A 17552-nucleotide genomic window follows, 5' to 3' on the forward strand; every position below is an offset into this window, starting at 1 on the left:
TTTGTAGTCACGCCATTTCTTTCCTTTTAGGGGTGGTTGTTTTTTGCTTATATGAACTCAGATGTTATTGGAGCTCTAGAGGCTATGGTCAGGGCTTTGCCCTGCCTTCCGTGCACCAGCACATTCCCTATTGCAGCAAGGCCATGGGCTTGGAAGGGGAAAGAAGCCAAGTGTTCCTCTGGAGCTCTTCTCCTCAGTACATGAAAATCCTTGTTGCTTTGGGTGAGGATGGTGTTCTGTCTTGGGGATTTAGTCACTGACTGCAGCTGTGTATTTGAGCTTATCAGATCATGTCATTTATGCCTTTCAGCTGTGCCAGGTAGCATATATCTGGACCAAATGCTACCCCTGCCTCCAAGAAAAAATAAATAGACCCAAGGCTACTTTGAATCTAGTTCACCCCTTCAGTCCTGCACAGTGCTCTGAGGCCAAGACACTCAAATCCTCTGCTCTTCTGTTTGTTTTGCCTGGGGGGGAGGGAGTCAAATAGTCCACTTAGTTGCAGATGTGATAGTGGCATCAGGTGGTATCTGTTGGATCAGAGTCTCTGGGGAAATACACTTTTTAAAATGATTACATTTTTGAATAAGTAAGAGACCTGCATTTCCAGGGTTGATTTTTGTCTTTTTGTAAGTGCTGCTGCTTCGCAGGATGAGTTTTATGTGGTCAATCGAAGCCTTGCAGTGAGTGGTCATGAATTTTGTGGCTACAGAACAGAATTATTAGACAGGTTATAAAAAAAAAAAAAAAAAAACAAAAAAAAACACTATTCTGTTTTCATGTGAACAAGCTTGTCATGAGTAATCCATCCTTTTTTCTTTGTCCATTCCTGACCGAGTCTCAGTGAGCTTCTGTTTCCTCGCAGGCAGATTGCTATCGTGTCATTTCTCATCTGTGCTGACATCTGTATCTGTGACATTTGTATTAATGCTCATCCCAAGTTTCAGTGGTTCAATGGTGTCACATCCTGTGAAATATTAGTCATTGGTTCAGGATTTAATTCAGCTGTGAAAAAATACAGGCTTCTCTGAGCTGCAGTTTGTCTAGGTTATGATAACAGGCTGGGCTGGTAAATAGCATTTGGTTCCTCTCAAAGCTCAAAATTCAGGTCCTGAGGAGATTTTGATATTGCTTTTCTTTTATTTATTCCTTCAAAGTTTTCTTAGTTATGTTGCATTGTAATTATTGTTCATTCCTTTATGACTTTAACGTTTATAGTTTACTGGAACTTTACAGAGTTGTATTTGGTCTGCCGGACTGTGAGGAAGATGATAATCTTCAGGCATTTTGCCTGTAGTTTTGCTCAGTTCCTGTCTATGTACCCCTTTATATTAATGTTTTGTGGAAAAAATCTGAAATGTTACATCATTTTACAATGCATTTTGGCATTTCTAAGTCCAGTTCCCACATTTCCTATCTGTAAATTTCATTTTGATATATGAATGCACTAGTCACTACCTGAAACTTTTAAAAAATCTGTTAGAGCTTACAGAATGCTTCCAAGAAATACAGAAGAAGAAAACAAGGGGAAAAATATTTCTCTTGTATTAGATGTATTAATTTGCTTTTATTAGAGGAGTATTTCAAGACCAGTAAGCATCCGATATGAAATGCAGTCAGTGAAACTTGTTATGTTGTCCATCTGCCTGTTGATTCCACTGATACAGACGCCTTTGGGAGTTACCAGCAGGCACATCAGATCTGAGAAAAGGGTAATGTATTTTATTTTTTACCTTTTTGTAAGAAAATACTATTAGCTACATTCATTAAATGAGCAATTAATTATGCCAGCCTATGTTTATAACTGAGAAAAATGTTTATTTTTACTGTGGTCTCAATTATTCATGCATAAATGTAATTGATTACCCTGATAGATCTAGATTGACATCAGTTGAAATAAAACCGTAAGAACTCATTGCTCTTTGAAGATAAATAAGTTGTTTGCTATCAGTGGAGCAAATATATTTTATTTTGGGGGTGGTAATAAGAACATATGTTGACAGTGAAGGATGTAAATCAAACTTTTTTTGGCATGGACTAATGCCTCTATAGCTTATGTGAAGATACTGTTTAAAAGGATAAAAACAAACTCATCTGTTTGACATTCCTACTTCTTCTCTGCAAGCATGTGGTTACCCAGTACCACTGGAAACCAAGGGTACTTTTTTCTGAGACAGTCACAGTGAGGACAGCAGAGAGATGCATATCTTTATCCCTTTCCTTCACAGTGCATTTATATCAAGCCATGCCACAAAACAAACTCCAAGGGCTGTAAGCCTTCCCATAGTATGAGTGCAGGCATCCATGAAAATGATCTTTTGTGTAGTGGCGTTTTCTCTGAGAATGTCATTTTTTTCACTCATGTGTGTTATTCCTTTGAAATCTGAATGAACACTTTGGCTGAAGTTAACAGTATTATATATGAGAAATTAAATGCCCGTGAGTTCTTCCTCTTCCCATGCAGAATGTGCTCGTAGGCCTTTGAGACAGGAAGCACAGCAAACGGTAGGCTGTTTGCTCTTCACACTGGAAGTGCACTTTTATTGGATTTTAGCAGACTTGGTGCTTTATTTTACAGTGTACAAGTTCCTTTGCTTTAAGTGGCAGTTTTCCATGCATACACACATGCAACACATAAGAGGAATTAACTAATATAATTATTATAATACTATTGTGCTGTATGTATGTATATATATATATATATATTCACATCTTGTGTTACCTGAAATACTGTTCAGAACATTCTCATTAGATGGTAGGCATCCTGTCAAGCTTTGGCTTTGCTTAAAAGAATCAATCTAAAATTTGTGCTTCAAAATTTACATGAATTGTTTTCTCTTCGCAATAGCAAGTGAGGAAAATATTCGTACTGCCCTTAGAAGGTGTCCTTGATGTCAGTCACCTTAATCTGAACACGGTAACAGCTGCAGTTTTTTTCTTTTGTCTCAGTGGACATGGCTTGCTTACTTTTTTTCATCAGTCTCATTACTTAAACTGCAGTGCCAGAGCAGTTACGGTGCTGTAAAACTATTGAATTTGCGTTATGTGAAGATTCAGTGAACATTGTATTTTGATTTTTAAAAATACTGCACTTTCTTAGGTGTACATTTCTATCACTTCTGCTTGAGCTTAACATGTGGAAGAACAAAAGGTACAGGTGTGATGTCTTGAATATTAATTCTTAACCGCATTTTGAAGACAAAGCATTTTATTTGTATAGATATAACTCACATTTTTGCAGTTCTCTAAGGAGAACTCGTTCATTAGCAAAAAGGAATTTGTTCCTTTTTATCCTCCATCGCTATAGAGAACCCAGGCAGAGAAACTTACTGTGCTGTGTGTCTGAACTCCACTTCTAGAAGGGAGTTCAAGTGCCCAGTTACTGTTTTTACTATGTTTTCTGACTTAGATATTTTTGATAATAAATATTTCTTGCTGTTAGTCCAGTAGGTCAACTTTTTCCCTCTCACAGAGAGGACAATGTGCTCCAGACAGAAGGGTCATCCATAAAGCCAGGATGTCTGAAATGTGGTTTTCACTGAAAGAACATCTGTTGACTTATCCTCCATGTCTGTGCTCAGCTTTTAAGGATTGTGGGCAATGGCTTTGAGCCCCCTCCTTTGCTTGAACAGGATACCAGACAGCTGCTGGTACAACAGGAATTTAAGCTCAGTGCAATTTCAGAGATGAGAGCTAGCAATTTCAACTTGATTTTGAAACTGTAGAAAAGGAAACTTAAGTAGCTGCGGAGTATAGCTGTGATATGCCCTGGTTAGGTGCCTGTTGAACAACAGTGACAGAGTCTGATCCAGTCTTCTGGATGAAGGCTTTAAGTAGGAAATTCCCTAACTAAAGGAATAATCTGTACTTCCATTATTTGTGGAGTGCTGTATCCCACACGGATTTATGCTTGCCTTTTTTGACTTCATGCTGCTAATCATGTCTGTTGCCTTCTCCAAAATGTATCAGTTCCTTAAACAGAAATGAATGCAAAATTGATTTGCATTGTGGTTTTCCAGAGGTTTGTCTAACTCTTCTGTACTGACATTGTTGTCCCTCATGAAGTCAGAAGGAATTTTGTCTCGTTAGGAAGAGCAGGATCTGGTCCTAAAATAAAGCTGTTACAGCTGCATGCTTTGGTGCTTGGGGCAGGGCAGAAGTTGAAGTTGTATCTCTAAAATACTTATTTGTCAGTCACAATGGGATTTATGGTTAGTGTGGTGATTGGATGTAGGAACAGTGAAGTAAGATCAGTCAAGCAGACTTTCCGGCTGCACAATGCAGTGCAGCAGAACAAGGAGTGAAACTGCATTTGGGTCTAAACAGTGTAATTCTTACATGCGGTCCTGGGTGCAGTGCTCATCTATTTGCAGTGTTGGCACTCTGCACAGCAAGGTGGATATTGGAAAGTTAGAGCAGAATAAATAACTACCTGCAATGCATTATGTCCTTTGCCATTGATAGTTTTAAAGTAGAAGTTGCAGAAGTCCTTTGCAGCAAAGGAATTAATTAAATTGACAAAAGCAACAGAGTATGAAAATGCATGTGATATGTAAAGTTACAAAATGAATGGGTTATTTACAACTTCAGCTGGTTTAGTACAACATTTTTCCTAACTTCAAATTGTTCTAAAAAGGATTAGGTATAATTAATGCTGTATGACCTCCTTTTTTCTTTTTTTTTTTTTCAAAGAATGTAGAGCTGTACGTCTAATGAGGACCCCTGAAAGGACTATTATGTCCAATTGTCTCAATTATGCAAATAACATTGATATTTTAGCAGAAGGGAGGGGATACTTCAAATTAAAAGTTTCAGCTCCCGCTTTAGCCTTTCTGCAGTGCTGGCATTTTTACAGTGAGTATATCCAATGTTTGAAGAGAGGAAAGGAGGTTTAACAAATTGGAGATTTGGGCACTATCAAAGTAGATTTGTTGTGCCTTGTTCCACCATGAGATGAAAATACCCTCTGGGCAGGGAGATGGGTCATGAGACTTCTAAAGGATTACCTTCAAAGGGAGTCATGAGATTGGTTTGAACAAAGAAGCTGCTCACATGCTTATCATATGAGATTCTCTTCTTAAAGTGGTGGAAACCCATCTCCTTGGGAATTCTCATGAACTTCAGAGAGACTGGAAGTCCTACCAGTGAGATGAGTGAGGAGTCTGAACAATAAACAGAAAGATGGGACAAGCTCAGAGTTAAATGCAATTTATTTATTCTAGATGTGAATCATCTTTCCAAACTCTGAAGCACTTCCAGTGGCAAGCAGGTAGGACGTAATTTAAAATGTTTTTTTTTTTGTTTCATTCCTGATCATTTTCTGCCTTGCTACCTTTTTAGCATCGTTGTGCATAATTTAATTTTGCGCTGAAGAACTGTATCAAGCTGTGATTGATTGGAGAAAGATAACTCAGTTGAAATAATAGTACTCTGACTAGAATACTTTGTAGATTTCTCATTGTTTTGAAAGACATAGAAGCTGAACTACTAATGGCAAGAAGGCAAAACAAGTTTTCAGGTTCAAAGAAAGGTGTTTCATAACATTTTAAAAGTAGGAAATTGCTTTGGAATGACTGTAATAAGAAGTAGAAATGCCGGAAAAGAGGGATTGGGTGGAAACATCTTACATATTTTGGTGCCTTAGAGCTACTCTGCAGCAAATGGGATGGAGTTCTGGTTTACTTGTTTTGTAGGTTGAGTCTTTGATTTGTTTTTGTGGTGTTCTTCAGATATCAAAATTTGCCAGTAATGCTCTTGGGAGCTCCCAGTTGGCAACAAGCCTTCTGATAAGCTTCTTTCTGTGTGTGTTTGTTTCTAATTTGATTTCTCAGGGGCTGATGTTAGGTCAGGTATTACGGAAGTCTTAGAACAGAAGAGGGAATGGGTTTTGGTGTTTTTTCTTACACCAGTAAGGGCACCCAGTGAAAAGTATTTACCATACATTTATCAGCAGCAACATCATGTTTGTATCAGCAATGCTGCTGCTTTCATTTGAAGTCAGGCTTTTTGGCTGTAAAGCATGTTGGGCTCTGAAAGCAGAAGTCTCCGAACTTCCTCACCAAGATCCAGCCTACACGTTCTCCCTTGCTCTTCACATCCCAATTGTTCAAATGACCGAGGAGCCTGAGAAGTCCTGGCCCGTGTAAGCCTAGCTCTTCAAATCCCAATCCCGAAGAAGGCTGCTCCCACCTGCTCTTCTGGCATTCCAGCCCTTTTGCTGGAGGGCACTGGGGTGCTTGGGGAGGGACCTCTCAGGGTAGCAGGAGCTCCAAGACGATGTATCCTCCTAGTCCCCTGTGGAGCCAGAAGCAGCTGTGAACAGAGGTCCTGGCCTGTCTGAGTCTCCTTTAACGCACCCAATTCAGGCTTTACAATTCTGGTACATTCACATGATGTGGACTTGGCTTGGCTCTTTACCTCAGAATCAGAGAATCAAATTTAACTGTGCATATAGAGGAATCTTTACCCCGTACATTTTGTATCACCCAAGCTAAGAAACTGTTGTCTGGCTTATTTCTTGACACCAGTCAAAATCTGTGCGTGGTGTAAGGACATGTAGGTGCATATGTTTATCAATTGCTCTCAGAGAAAATTTGAAATGTAGGAGTCCTTTTAGAAGTTTTAGGCATGAACTACGAAATTTTAAGATGTATTTCTGGAAGAAAATAAATCCATTTATTATCATGTTTGAAATTTAATGGTAATAGTTTGAGATTAATTCAAATGGTACATTGCAGTTAATGCTCTAAAGACAAATCCATTGCTGAGTTACACGTAATATTTGAGATCCGTAAATGACACTGTGTATCCGTAAAGGCAGAGTATCTCCTGTGTTTCCTGGATCATAGCTGTTGAAGTGTGATCTTCTCTCTCTTTAGAGACAAACTCTGTGTTACATACCGTACAAAACCATCGAGGAACATCACTGGAGATACTGCTCTCTGGTTCTGTTGTACCACTGAATTCTTTTCACTCCCAGGTTTGGTGGTTTTACATGGTATAAGGACTGGACAGAAAGTTGACCCCATTTTCCGAAAACTGTTCTTATCTATAAACAGCTACAGACTCATTTGAAATCTCCTTTTGCTCTCTTGTCTTTTGTGATTTTTTTCAGTCCTAGAGTATTCAAATTTTCAGAAAGTTCCTGGTGAATCTTGGCAACTCTCGGGTGTATATAATACAGCAAGTGTTTGAAACATACGTATTTATCCTCTCTAGGAAGAATTTAACCTTTGAGTTCCAGTTTTTCCATAATGATTTCTAAAAGATTACAAAGAATAATTCTGTACAGATCCTGCAGCCCAAGAGTTACAGTAGTTGGAAATACTTTCTTTTTGAAAATTACAGAAAGCAACAGGGTGCAAAATGTGGCTGATTGCGCTGTGGCATATTCTGTTAAAGCTTCCATGCTAGCCAGTGCTTGGAAAGTAATTGCTTCACTGAGTGTAAAATCGCCCACAGCAAGTCGAACATTTTCAACAGTTCAAACTATTTAACAAATTTCTACCTGTGGAATCTTGCTTTCAGGAAAGCCTTATGTGCTGCAAAATGGTATTCATTTCTTAATGGACGGACTGTTTTTTTTTTTGTTTTTTTTTTATTCTATTACATATATAAGAGTGTGCATATTCACAGAAAGCAAAAGGTGGAGGTAGATATTTGTTACCAGCATGTCCAGATTTTAGGGACATCTGGGATATGCATATATTGTGTTATATTGCAATTATAGAAATTTTACGTAGTAGTCATTTTAAAGTATTTTATTAACATGCTTAGCAGTATGCCTTAAACAATGGCTTTATTTTACCACATCTGAAAAATGTTAATATAATAAAGTCTCCAAGTCTACACGCTTAGTGCGCTGTGCATTTGAAGTAGCGCTGATTGGGACGGGGCACTTAGAACACGCTCTTCAGAGACACGCAGTGAGATACAGAAGGATCTCACACATCAGGAAGTCGTTCTCCTGAAAATATTTTTTCTTCTCATGGTTTCCAGTGTTTAACTGAGAACAATAAAAGGATTTCAAACCATACCATTACATCACGTGTGAAAAATCAGCACTCTTAACTGTTTTATCAGAAATTTTATAGAAGTTCTCTTTGAATTAGTAACCTGTAAACTCTTACAAAGAGCAAAGGAATAATTGTATTTTTAACCTCTTTATCATGTCCCACATACATATCCGTTGTGTGTCCTAACTTTCTTTAAAAATATGCCTAGCAAAGAGTCTTTATGTTAGGGCAGGTAAGTACTGCTGTACAGAAGCAATTCCTGAGCCTCTGCAAATCTAAATACCAGTGTTGTCTTTTATCTTCAAACAAGGATTACTGAAGAATTATAGTGGAAAATAGTAATTGCCAGGCTACTTAGGCTTGTGTAATGTCAGAGGCTGCTTGCCCTCTCTCCTTACTCATCCACTGAGCTATATGGGGCCTCTTCAGAATGTTTTTTTGTAGGCAGGGCTGACTCCTCTTCCCACAGACTAGCATCTTGGTTTGTGTTTCTTACAATTCTGCTACTCAGGTGCTTGGAGTAAAACTGGAGTGTCTGCCTCAGCCTGAAGGTTTTTTGGGAACAGAAAAATCCAAACCAGATCTCAGAAAGGCAGTTAAGTACAGGTACAAGTGTTCCTCATCTCCCCAGCATCTAGAACAGGAGGACTTCACAAGTTAGTGAAGGAACTGCAGTAGGTAATAAATTGAGTACTATAGGTACCATTTCCTAGAAAATCTCGTCCTTGAGATGTGTCACAGTACAGGGTAGGACAGAGCTGTTGCAGGAATTCTTTTGCTGTCTTACAATGTGGTAGATATGGTGTGTAACCTGGTCACTGAGACTTTTGTTGCATTTTGCAAAGGAAATTTAAAAAAAACAACTATATGAGGTATGTTCTCTGCAGGCAAGCACTGAGCTGAGCCTTCCAGCTTTGTTCTCCAAATGGTTGGTTGGTCGCTTGGTGCTAGCTGTGCTGGCTGTATGGTTTTGTGCCTGAGCAGCTGCATCTGTCTCGCAGTAGGGCACCGGTGCTCAGGCAGCACATTGCTCCAATGTGCCTCTGTGGACGTTGTGCCAGAGTTGGGTGTATCCAGTCGTGTCAGAGCAACCCAGGTCTGCGGTGATGGTGAGGCTGTAGTCATTACTCATTTCAAGCCTCTGGGAAAGAGCTGCATCTGTAGGAGACGTGGCAGAATTGTGTAACTTTGGGAAAAGAGAGCTTGTTACTTCCTTTTGTAGTCTGTATCCCTAAGCTAATCCAAGGGGAGAGAAAATGATTGCTCTTGTTCCAGCAAACGTTTGCTGCCTGCCTCACCAGCAGGTCAGGACCACAAAGCATAATGAAGACACGAAGCACTGTTTACTGCTTTCCACATCAGCAGCAGGAGTGTTTTCTGGCCTGAGTTTGAAATACCATACGGCAAAGTGGCTCTGCCGTCCTTCCTGTGCTGTGTTTGTCTCATCCACAGAGCAATCAGTGGGTTCCCTGACAAGGCTGCTGGAAGAGCATGGGTGAGTGGGATGAGAATAAGAATCCTGACAAAGGAAATAGTCATTCCTTTGAAAGAATCTTAAAACTGTCCTAACTCCTTTTTTAATGCTTTGCTTATTAGCAAACGAGATAGGGAATCCTCTTTGTTGCAGAATATTGTTTGTTACTTCACATTCAGCAGTTACTCAGTAACTGCTAAAACTCTGGTTTGTTGTATTTATCACTGCTTTTGATAGAATTCATGCAGAGCAGGGTTTTGGAAACTTAGCTTTGTTTCTCAGGCCGTAACTGTTTCACAGTTGGGCACATTATTTATGTCTGGTTCCCTAGTGACATACGACAAATTAAGAACATTATTGTGGTTTTATGTCCTGTCTTCTCTCAGCAATGATCAACTTTTCAGTGAAGGTTTATCAGTTTGTGTATATCTACAACATTGGCTATTGGCATTCATCACATAATTTGCAGTATATTTCTCCAAGCAAGAGCATTGTTACTGGAAAGAGAGCTCTTCTGGGTAGGGCTGCATTTATTTCACACTTTCCCTAGAACAGAAAGGGTATCTCCCATAACATTTTTATTTCCCTCATTTGTGATTGGAGTCCAGTTCCAGAATGTGATACCATCCCACGTTTTTAACAGTTTTTGGCCCACCAGTAACATCCTAATGAGCAATGAAGAGATATGGTAAGAAAAGAAACTGACGCCAACAGCCTTGGAGAGCAGAGTCTGGTGCAAATTTGTCAGGATCCTGTGCAGACTGGCTGCATAGGAGAGCCCTCACAGATTTCTGAGATGGATCTGAAATGGAAGGATGGTTTGTAGGCTTTGGAAATACACCACAGATACACCAACTTGAAGATTTCTTCACCTACAAAGAAATCAAGATGTTTATTTCTGGAAAAAGGGAGAATTAGAGAAGAATCAATCTAGGGGTGATGCATCAATATATGTAAATGAGAACAAATGCAAGTACTGCTGGCCAGACATGAGCCAAGTCTGCCTTGGAAGCTGAGAAGCTGTGTGTACGTGGCACTGCATATAAGCTAGTGAAGGGCTGGTGCTTTCAGAATTCCCATTTATGACCCCCTGAAAAGGACCTGTGTCCCCAGAAGAGTGGAGCTGCCATCACAGGATAACCCGATCACCTTAAAGGGTGACTAGTTGGGTACTTGGGAAAAGTATCCCTTCAAGGTGAAAAAAAATGATGGATAGCATAATTGACAGGTTGCAGTTTACAGAAGCTTTAAGTAGAAACCTCTCTAGGATCAATTTCTAAGGCCTAGGTAACAGAGTCTCTGCTGATACAGTGGTTTATTTTCCTTTTTTCTCCTAATTGTTTATTTGGGGGAGTTCTCATTTGTTATTGATGCTGGTTTTTGTTTTTTTTTATTATTATTTTTTTCTCAAGTAAAGGCAACTGACTGTGATTACCTGAATGGCATTTACAAAAGGAGTTGTTTCCACCACAAGTGGAATTGTGCTTACATGTGCTCACAGCATGAATTTCATTCCATCTCCAGTTATTTCTTTCTCACCGTCTCACCAACGCAAACATCTCTGCTGAAATGCAGCATGAATATTCCAGTTTAATTCTGTAGGTCATTCTAATTAAATAATTGGGCAACAGAGTTGAGATTTGACTTCCCTGGTGGTGCCACCTTTTGCAGCATGCTGCAAGCTGGATTACCAAAAAATGTTGGTAAGGTGATGTGAAAAGGGTTACAGCTGTGTGTTCCTATAACTGGCAGTCATCAGTCCACATCATAACGAAACATTGGTGAAAATAATTTGTATTGCTGCAGCAGATGTGAATGCTGCTGCCCAGCCAGCTCCAGTTTTGTATTATTCTGTGCTTGATTTAGCCTGCCCCATATTATGCAGAACACATTTAGTTCCCCTGCCTACTCCCCCATTGCATCTGTGCCCGTGGCGCTGCGCAGCACGCACTGCTGTCGGCCTGCCTCCTTGTCTGCTGCCCAGCTGTGCCTGGTACAGGCAAAGCCTCTCTGGTGTGCAGCAGCTGGGGAGCGTGTGCTCTTTAATAGGGCCCCAGCTGCCAAGGAGCTTTCCTACAAGTGCTCTCTAACGGCCAGATAGGGCCAAAGTCCCACCCTGTGCTGTGAGCAGCAATTCAGTCGTGTCAGCCTGTCCAGCAAGGGCATGTCCCTGTTGCAAGGAGCTTTGCTTTTTGGGGAACATGACAGATAAGAGGTCTGACCAGTTTGGTTTCAGGTCTGGTTGGGTTTAGGCTTTGGATGTGCTCCAGCGACACTACAGCTCTCATCCCTGACCACGTTCAGGTCCACAAATTCTTCTACTTCCTGCAGTAATAATGTTATCGTTCTGATTTTGCAGAGACCCTAAATACTCCTGCTGTCCTGCAGGTTTACGTGGCAAATGAGCTTCACAGGTTCTGGTGTCCCAATGGAGCATACATTTGTCTCTCACCATTTCCAGTGAGTTTGCTCTCCTGTATTAATTCCCACCCTGCATTTTTTCCGGAGGGGCATTGGTCCAGAGCCCGCCCTGTGCTCTTGCATGAAGCCGCAGTGAAACAGAGCCTGCAGCTCTGCCTCAGTGTAGCCTGAAATTCAGGCCCACTGCTGGTTCATTGAATGGCTGCTTATATATGAAGCCAAATACACACAATTCCGTGTTACTTCAGCAGCAAACTGGAGTTGTCTGTATGTGGTGGTAAAGATTATTTCCCTCAGTTGAGTTCCTGTGTGTCTGCAACCTGATGTATGCATGTTTCTCACCAAACAGTTTGTTTGTGGTATTCCCAGGACAGCTGGTCGTAGTGGAACTAATTATTTTGTTTATTAATGGCAGTGCTTGAAAGGAGATTGTTTGTTTAGGGTCTTGATTTTTATTAACTCATTTATTAACTTATTTACAAACTAACAATAATTTCCAGTCTCTTCTACAGGAGACAAATGCCCTCTTTTAACGCTAAGAGGACCAAAAGAATCCATGAGGAGGGTAATAAAACACAGGATTATTTAATACTGTGTCCTGGCAATATATTGATTTCTAGGCTGACGACCAAGAATTAGCAGTGGTTTGTTTTTTGTTTTAGGAGACCTGTTGTCAGTTTTCATAAAGGAGAACAAACATGCCACTGAACATCTGAAGTACGCATTTTTTCAAGATCAGGTACCCTGATAAATACATTCAGGATTTGCAGTAATAAGCAGGTTTGAACTTCGCTACTATCAGCAACTTGGGATCTTGTTTTTTTTGTGTTTCTTAGAGGTCAGTGGAAAACCCGCAGTATTGTTGGTGCCATTATCTTGCTGGCAGCACCCATTTGTCTGCCAGCCTAATACTCCCACTGGCCTGAAAACTGTAGCTGATCTGCCGTAGCCCTTTCAGAATTCATCCATTCCAAGGCTGTTAAAAAAATGCTCTATTTTTTTCAAGCTCACAAGAGACAGTATGTGTAATTACATTTTCCCTCAAGCAAACAAACAAATTTCATTCCAGAGAAAAAAAAAAGTACAGAATCTGTATCAAACAAGTGGGGAAATTGCCCATTTTCTGACGCTGAATGTCTGCTCAAGTATTTGCATCGGATTATAATCAAGCTTTGGTTAAGCAGATTAAACAGACAAAGGCAGTGAAACTTCAAAGGCTGACCAAATGTGCTGAGTTTTTATTTCCCCTGATCTGTAATGCCTGCTTTTGCCTACTTCTCATTAGCACTGAAAAAATAAGCCAGTGGAGCATAGTGTATTGTCCAACTGGAGAGCCTATAGTGACTGAGCTTTAACGGGGTTTTTAGGTGTGAGAATAAAATGTGTTGTTTTTTTTTCAGTGTAGCCATAGATAATAGACTTCCTGTGGCAGGGTTTTTAACAATGAATGCTCAGCTGTACTGTAGAGCTCATTTTTGATACCAAGATGCGAAAGCTCCTTTCCAAACACGTATTAAGTCTGTGATTTAATCCAGTGGCTAATGAATTGTTTTTACATGAAACACATGAAATAGGAAAGTTTGTTCTTTGACAAGCTGTGAGGTAAAACGATAATCAATGACGTGGTGTAAAAATCCAAGTTGTTTTGATATTTCTAGCTTACATTTTCCAGTATTCTGCACAAACCGGTTAAATCAATCTGTGACGAGTGGTATACTGAAGAGTGCTTCTCCCAAGGTGGGATTGCTTTGGGCATTTGTGTCCCTCAGTCAAGGAGTTAATAAAGACCACACAGAAGCCTAAAATTTTATTCAGACAAAAAATGAATATATTTAACAAGGCAAAAAAAAGGGGGATAAATGATGCGACCTCTGTAACAGGATCCTGCTAAGCTCATTTTATAACGTTAAAGACCATAAGCTAGTACAGTGGGCGTAAGCACATGTGACATCCTTGGGCAGAGTTGTAAAAGGGCAGTGAATTTGGATACTGTGTGGTTTGGGATCCATTTTTAAAAACTAATGTAATTCCTGTCATACAAAGTGGTTTGGGCCATCTGAATATTTTGAATTGCCCGAATGCCTGTGAATCAGCCAAATCTGGTTCCAGAGAGGAAAACTGCAAGTGTTTGCTCTAGCCATCCACCTCCTGCTATCACAGAGCCTCGTGGATCTCCCTCTCTTGGGTGCTTACTTCTCTGCCTTGCTAGAACTGCGCCTTGATAACTTGACTCTAATGCTATAAAATTAAAATGTTTTCTCAGCTGTTTCTAATAATGTTATCACTAAAATTTGTCATCTTGTACGAACCTGTCCAGAAAGTGTGTAAAAAGAACCTTTGAAATATTTTTGGGAACAAAGGCTTTTTAGGCTCATTTGAAGAGAGATTGGATTGAGTCAAGACAGCTGACCATGTCATGCTGCCTTTAGATACTAAATCTAATATCCTCTTGGCTTCAAAATCTGCTTGTGATCAAGATCTTTATGCTAAATGCCTGAAATATATGCCTCGTCATTTAGGAAACAAGTAACGTTGTAAGCTACATATTTTTATTTTTTTTCTAATAAGTTCTTAACTCTTTCCTCTCGGGTGAACAGTTCCTTTTCACGTGAAACAAGGCAGTTCTGTCTTGGTAAATCAGTAACTATTTCAAGTGGAGAGCAGAAGTGCAGGATCTCCTAGACCACTGGCTGTCGAGGCATTCAGGCTGAGAGGCACCTGAGAGAGGCAAATATTAGCTTACCTGGACACATTATGGGCAGCTTTTTCGTGGAGCAAAAGCTTTTATCAGCAATCATGGAATTGGGTTTGCAACTTATTTACAGTGAGGGAACTTCAATAATCTATTATTTCAGACATAATGGAGGAAATGAAGAAGCCGGACAGGACCCAACAAGTCAGCGAACAAAGGAACTTCAGAGACAGCCTCAGACAAGAAAAAATGAGAAACTGCCACACCCCTCTATTCATCACGCTGTAGTCTGTGCAGCAGTTAGTCCAGGGATGGAGTGGCCCTCTATTACCAGACAGCCTGACGGAGTTTTCTGCTGACAGAAATCTGCAGATGACTTTAAAGTTTACATGGCATTTTTAGCTTTTGCCTCTGCAAAAGTTTCATTTCACTTTCATAGAGGAAACTAAAGCAATGCACTTGGCATTTGCTTGCTCCTTGAAAAATGAATTCAGACTCTAATTCCCTAATCCAAACTTAGAAGAAGCATCTTTCATCATCAAGGCAAAGTTATCCGTGCCATCAAATTGTGAGTGTACTTTAACATTTTTTATTCCTTTAAAATGTAAGGGGAGCTGCTTTTGAGTTTATTTTTTCAAATTCACTACTAAATATTGTTTAGTATTGCCATCATGATGATACTTTGCCTTGTTGATGATTGCAAGGACAAGCCCTAGAGTTTGCAAGTAAGAAAGTATGGGAAACATTGGCTTGTAGCCGTTTCTGAACTCACTCCCTTCAGCATTCCCAGGCCTAAGTGGACTGCGCTTTCAGAATAAGCTTTCTAACAGCATTGCAGATCCGTGGTTCTGTTCTAGCTTGCCTACAGCTTGTTTTCTTTCTTTCTTTTTTTTTTTTTTTAATGGTTGTGAGCTTGGTCTAATTAAATCTGGTTTGCAGACCCAGCCAACATGATCCTATTTTGTCTTCAAGGTCATTTTCCCATTTCACAGGTAACACCATGCCTGAAGAGTTTGTCCTTTTTCTGCTAAATGTTCTTTCACTTTTCTCCTCTAGACATGTCTCATTTCAGAGTTAAATGCCTTTGGAATGATTGGAACGTGATTTAAAACAGGACAAAATGAGAAGATAAATCATCAAACTGGGAAAGTTTTTTAGGAAGTAATTTCTTCATACAAGGAACAGTATTAAAGCGTTGTTTGGATTAAATACTGTTGATCTGTTTATGTCACAACTTACGCTGTTTTTCTGTACTACTTGGTGTCCACTTGCTATTTGCTAAAATAAGAAGCAAATGTATTTTCGGTAGAGCTTCAGATGAGCATTGTACTTGCAAGACCAACGTGTTTGTACATAAAGGTTTTTACATATATTCTAGCTTCGATTTTTACCCAAATCATAGAAAATTCACATCACTTAATTGCTTTGTGGGTAGATATATATGGTGTTTTAAGGTGATTTATTGAATTCAATGCTTGTATTTCAGAACAGGATGAAAATATTACTATATTTGCCCCAGAACCGTTTCATTATGTTTCTTATTTTTTTCCCTTTAAGGGTCAAAAGGCTTGGATAGAGAAAACCTTTTCAAAAAGAGAATGCATCTATGTAATTGCCAACAGCAAAGACATTAGCAGGTAACCTTTGAAATTTTTGCAATAGCCAACAGAGAAGTTAATACTAAGGAAACTGGGCTCTATTTGGGTTTATACAGGTGAAAGTGAGACCAAGTTTACTTATTGCTCTTAAGGACATGTTAAAGGGCAACAGAAGTGCAAGACATGATTGCATTCCGGTCGGCACAGAGCTATGGGATGTACTGTACAGACACGATAAGGCTGTGCAGTAAGGAGAGGCAGTGAGTTGTTAGTTCCTAGCATTGAAGATATGACCTAGACCTGTTTCTGTGAGTCAAGTAGAGCGAGGCATGATAAACTGAAAATGCCATTTCTGATTTATTTGCTTTTTAGTCACAAACCTGTAGTGTGGATACTGTGTTCAAATTTGCTTCAAATTGTAACTTTCAGGTGCTGCTGTGGACAACTCATTAACCAGCATATTCCACCTCCTCCAAGTATAACAGCTAATAAAAATGGAGAAGAAACAAAGCAAGTGGAAGCTCAACCAGAGAAATGGTCTGTCAGCAAACACACCCAGACATACCCAACTGATACCTATGGAAACCTTGAATTCCAGGGAGGAGGACATTCAAATAAGGCCATGGTAAGGAGCACAGGCTACTCTAAGATACTCATTTCATATGCTAGCTTAATAAGATTTCAGCTCACATAGTACATAATTCGTTGAAAACAGAGGGAGTCTCTATTGCCCAAGAAAGGTGTGGAGAGGATGCTCAAAAAGAGAAAAAGAGAAGACGGAAGAAAAATAATACTGTTCTAGAAAGCACCTTATAGTGTCTTGGGGAAACACTGTCACTGAAGTTACTGTCAGTAAATATCAGCTGGGGATGCACCTTAGTGCCCAAGGTTCTATCTATTTGTGTTAGATTTGTTAGCTTGTGGGCCAAATAACCCAGAATGGATATAGAAGTTGTTTTAAGGTTTGAGGTCTAATAAAATCAGAAGTTAATTTAGCTTTCCTGAGAGAAGAGGCTTCATGGAGCTGGAAAATGAACTTTTCAGTTTCCTTAGCAATGGGTAACAGCAATTCAAGCTTTTACAAAAAATATCTTCCTGTTTTGCATCTCAGATCCAAACCTGGATTTGTTCCTTTGCCTATTTGCTTTCTTATATCTCTACTGAGACTGCCAGTTAAAACAGTCATACCGCAAGAGCTTATCTAAAATATATGGGAGAGCTTGATGATTTTTGGTAGTAGTTATTTTTAAAACAGAAATAAGCCCAAGTCTGTTTCATAGCTTTGTTTCATAGAGTAGTAGTTTGAAAGGAAATCAGAAAGGCGGAACTAAACTGAGACTAAAAATCATTGC

General features: G+C 39.6%; 1 protein-coding gene across 3 annotated transcripts in view; it reads left to right on the forward strand.

The window, feature by feature from the left end:
* The window catches only part of TRPM1 (transient receptor potential cation channel subfamily M member 1), a 125596-nt gene that overhangs the window by 69172 nt on the left and 38872 nt on the right, over window positions 1-17552 (forward strand). For 2 of the 3 annotated variants that reach the window (XM_084532430.1, XM_084532431.1), the window contains exons 5-6: window positions 16160-16239; window positions 16630-16825. In XM_084532430.1, coding sequence (XP_084388556.1) covers window positions 16160-16239; window positions 16630-16825 — 276 coding nt within the window. The remainder of the gene's footprint in view (window positions 1-16159; window positions 16240-16629; window positions 16826-17552) is intronic. The other variant, XM_084532429.1, reaches the window with a different exon arrangement.

Source organism: Aythya ferina (assembly GCF_964211825.1).
Source record: "Aythya ferina genome assembly, chromosome: 11".
Classification (NCBI taxonomy): Eukaryota; Metazoa; Chordata; class Aves; order Anseriformes; family Anatidae; genus Aythya; species Aythya ferina.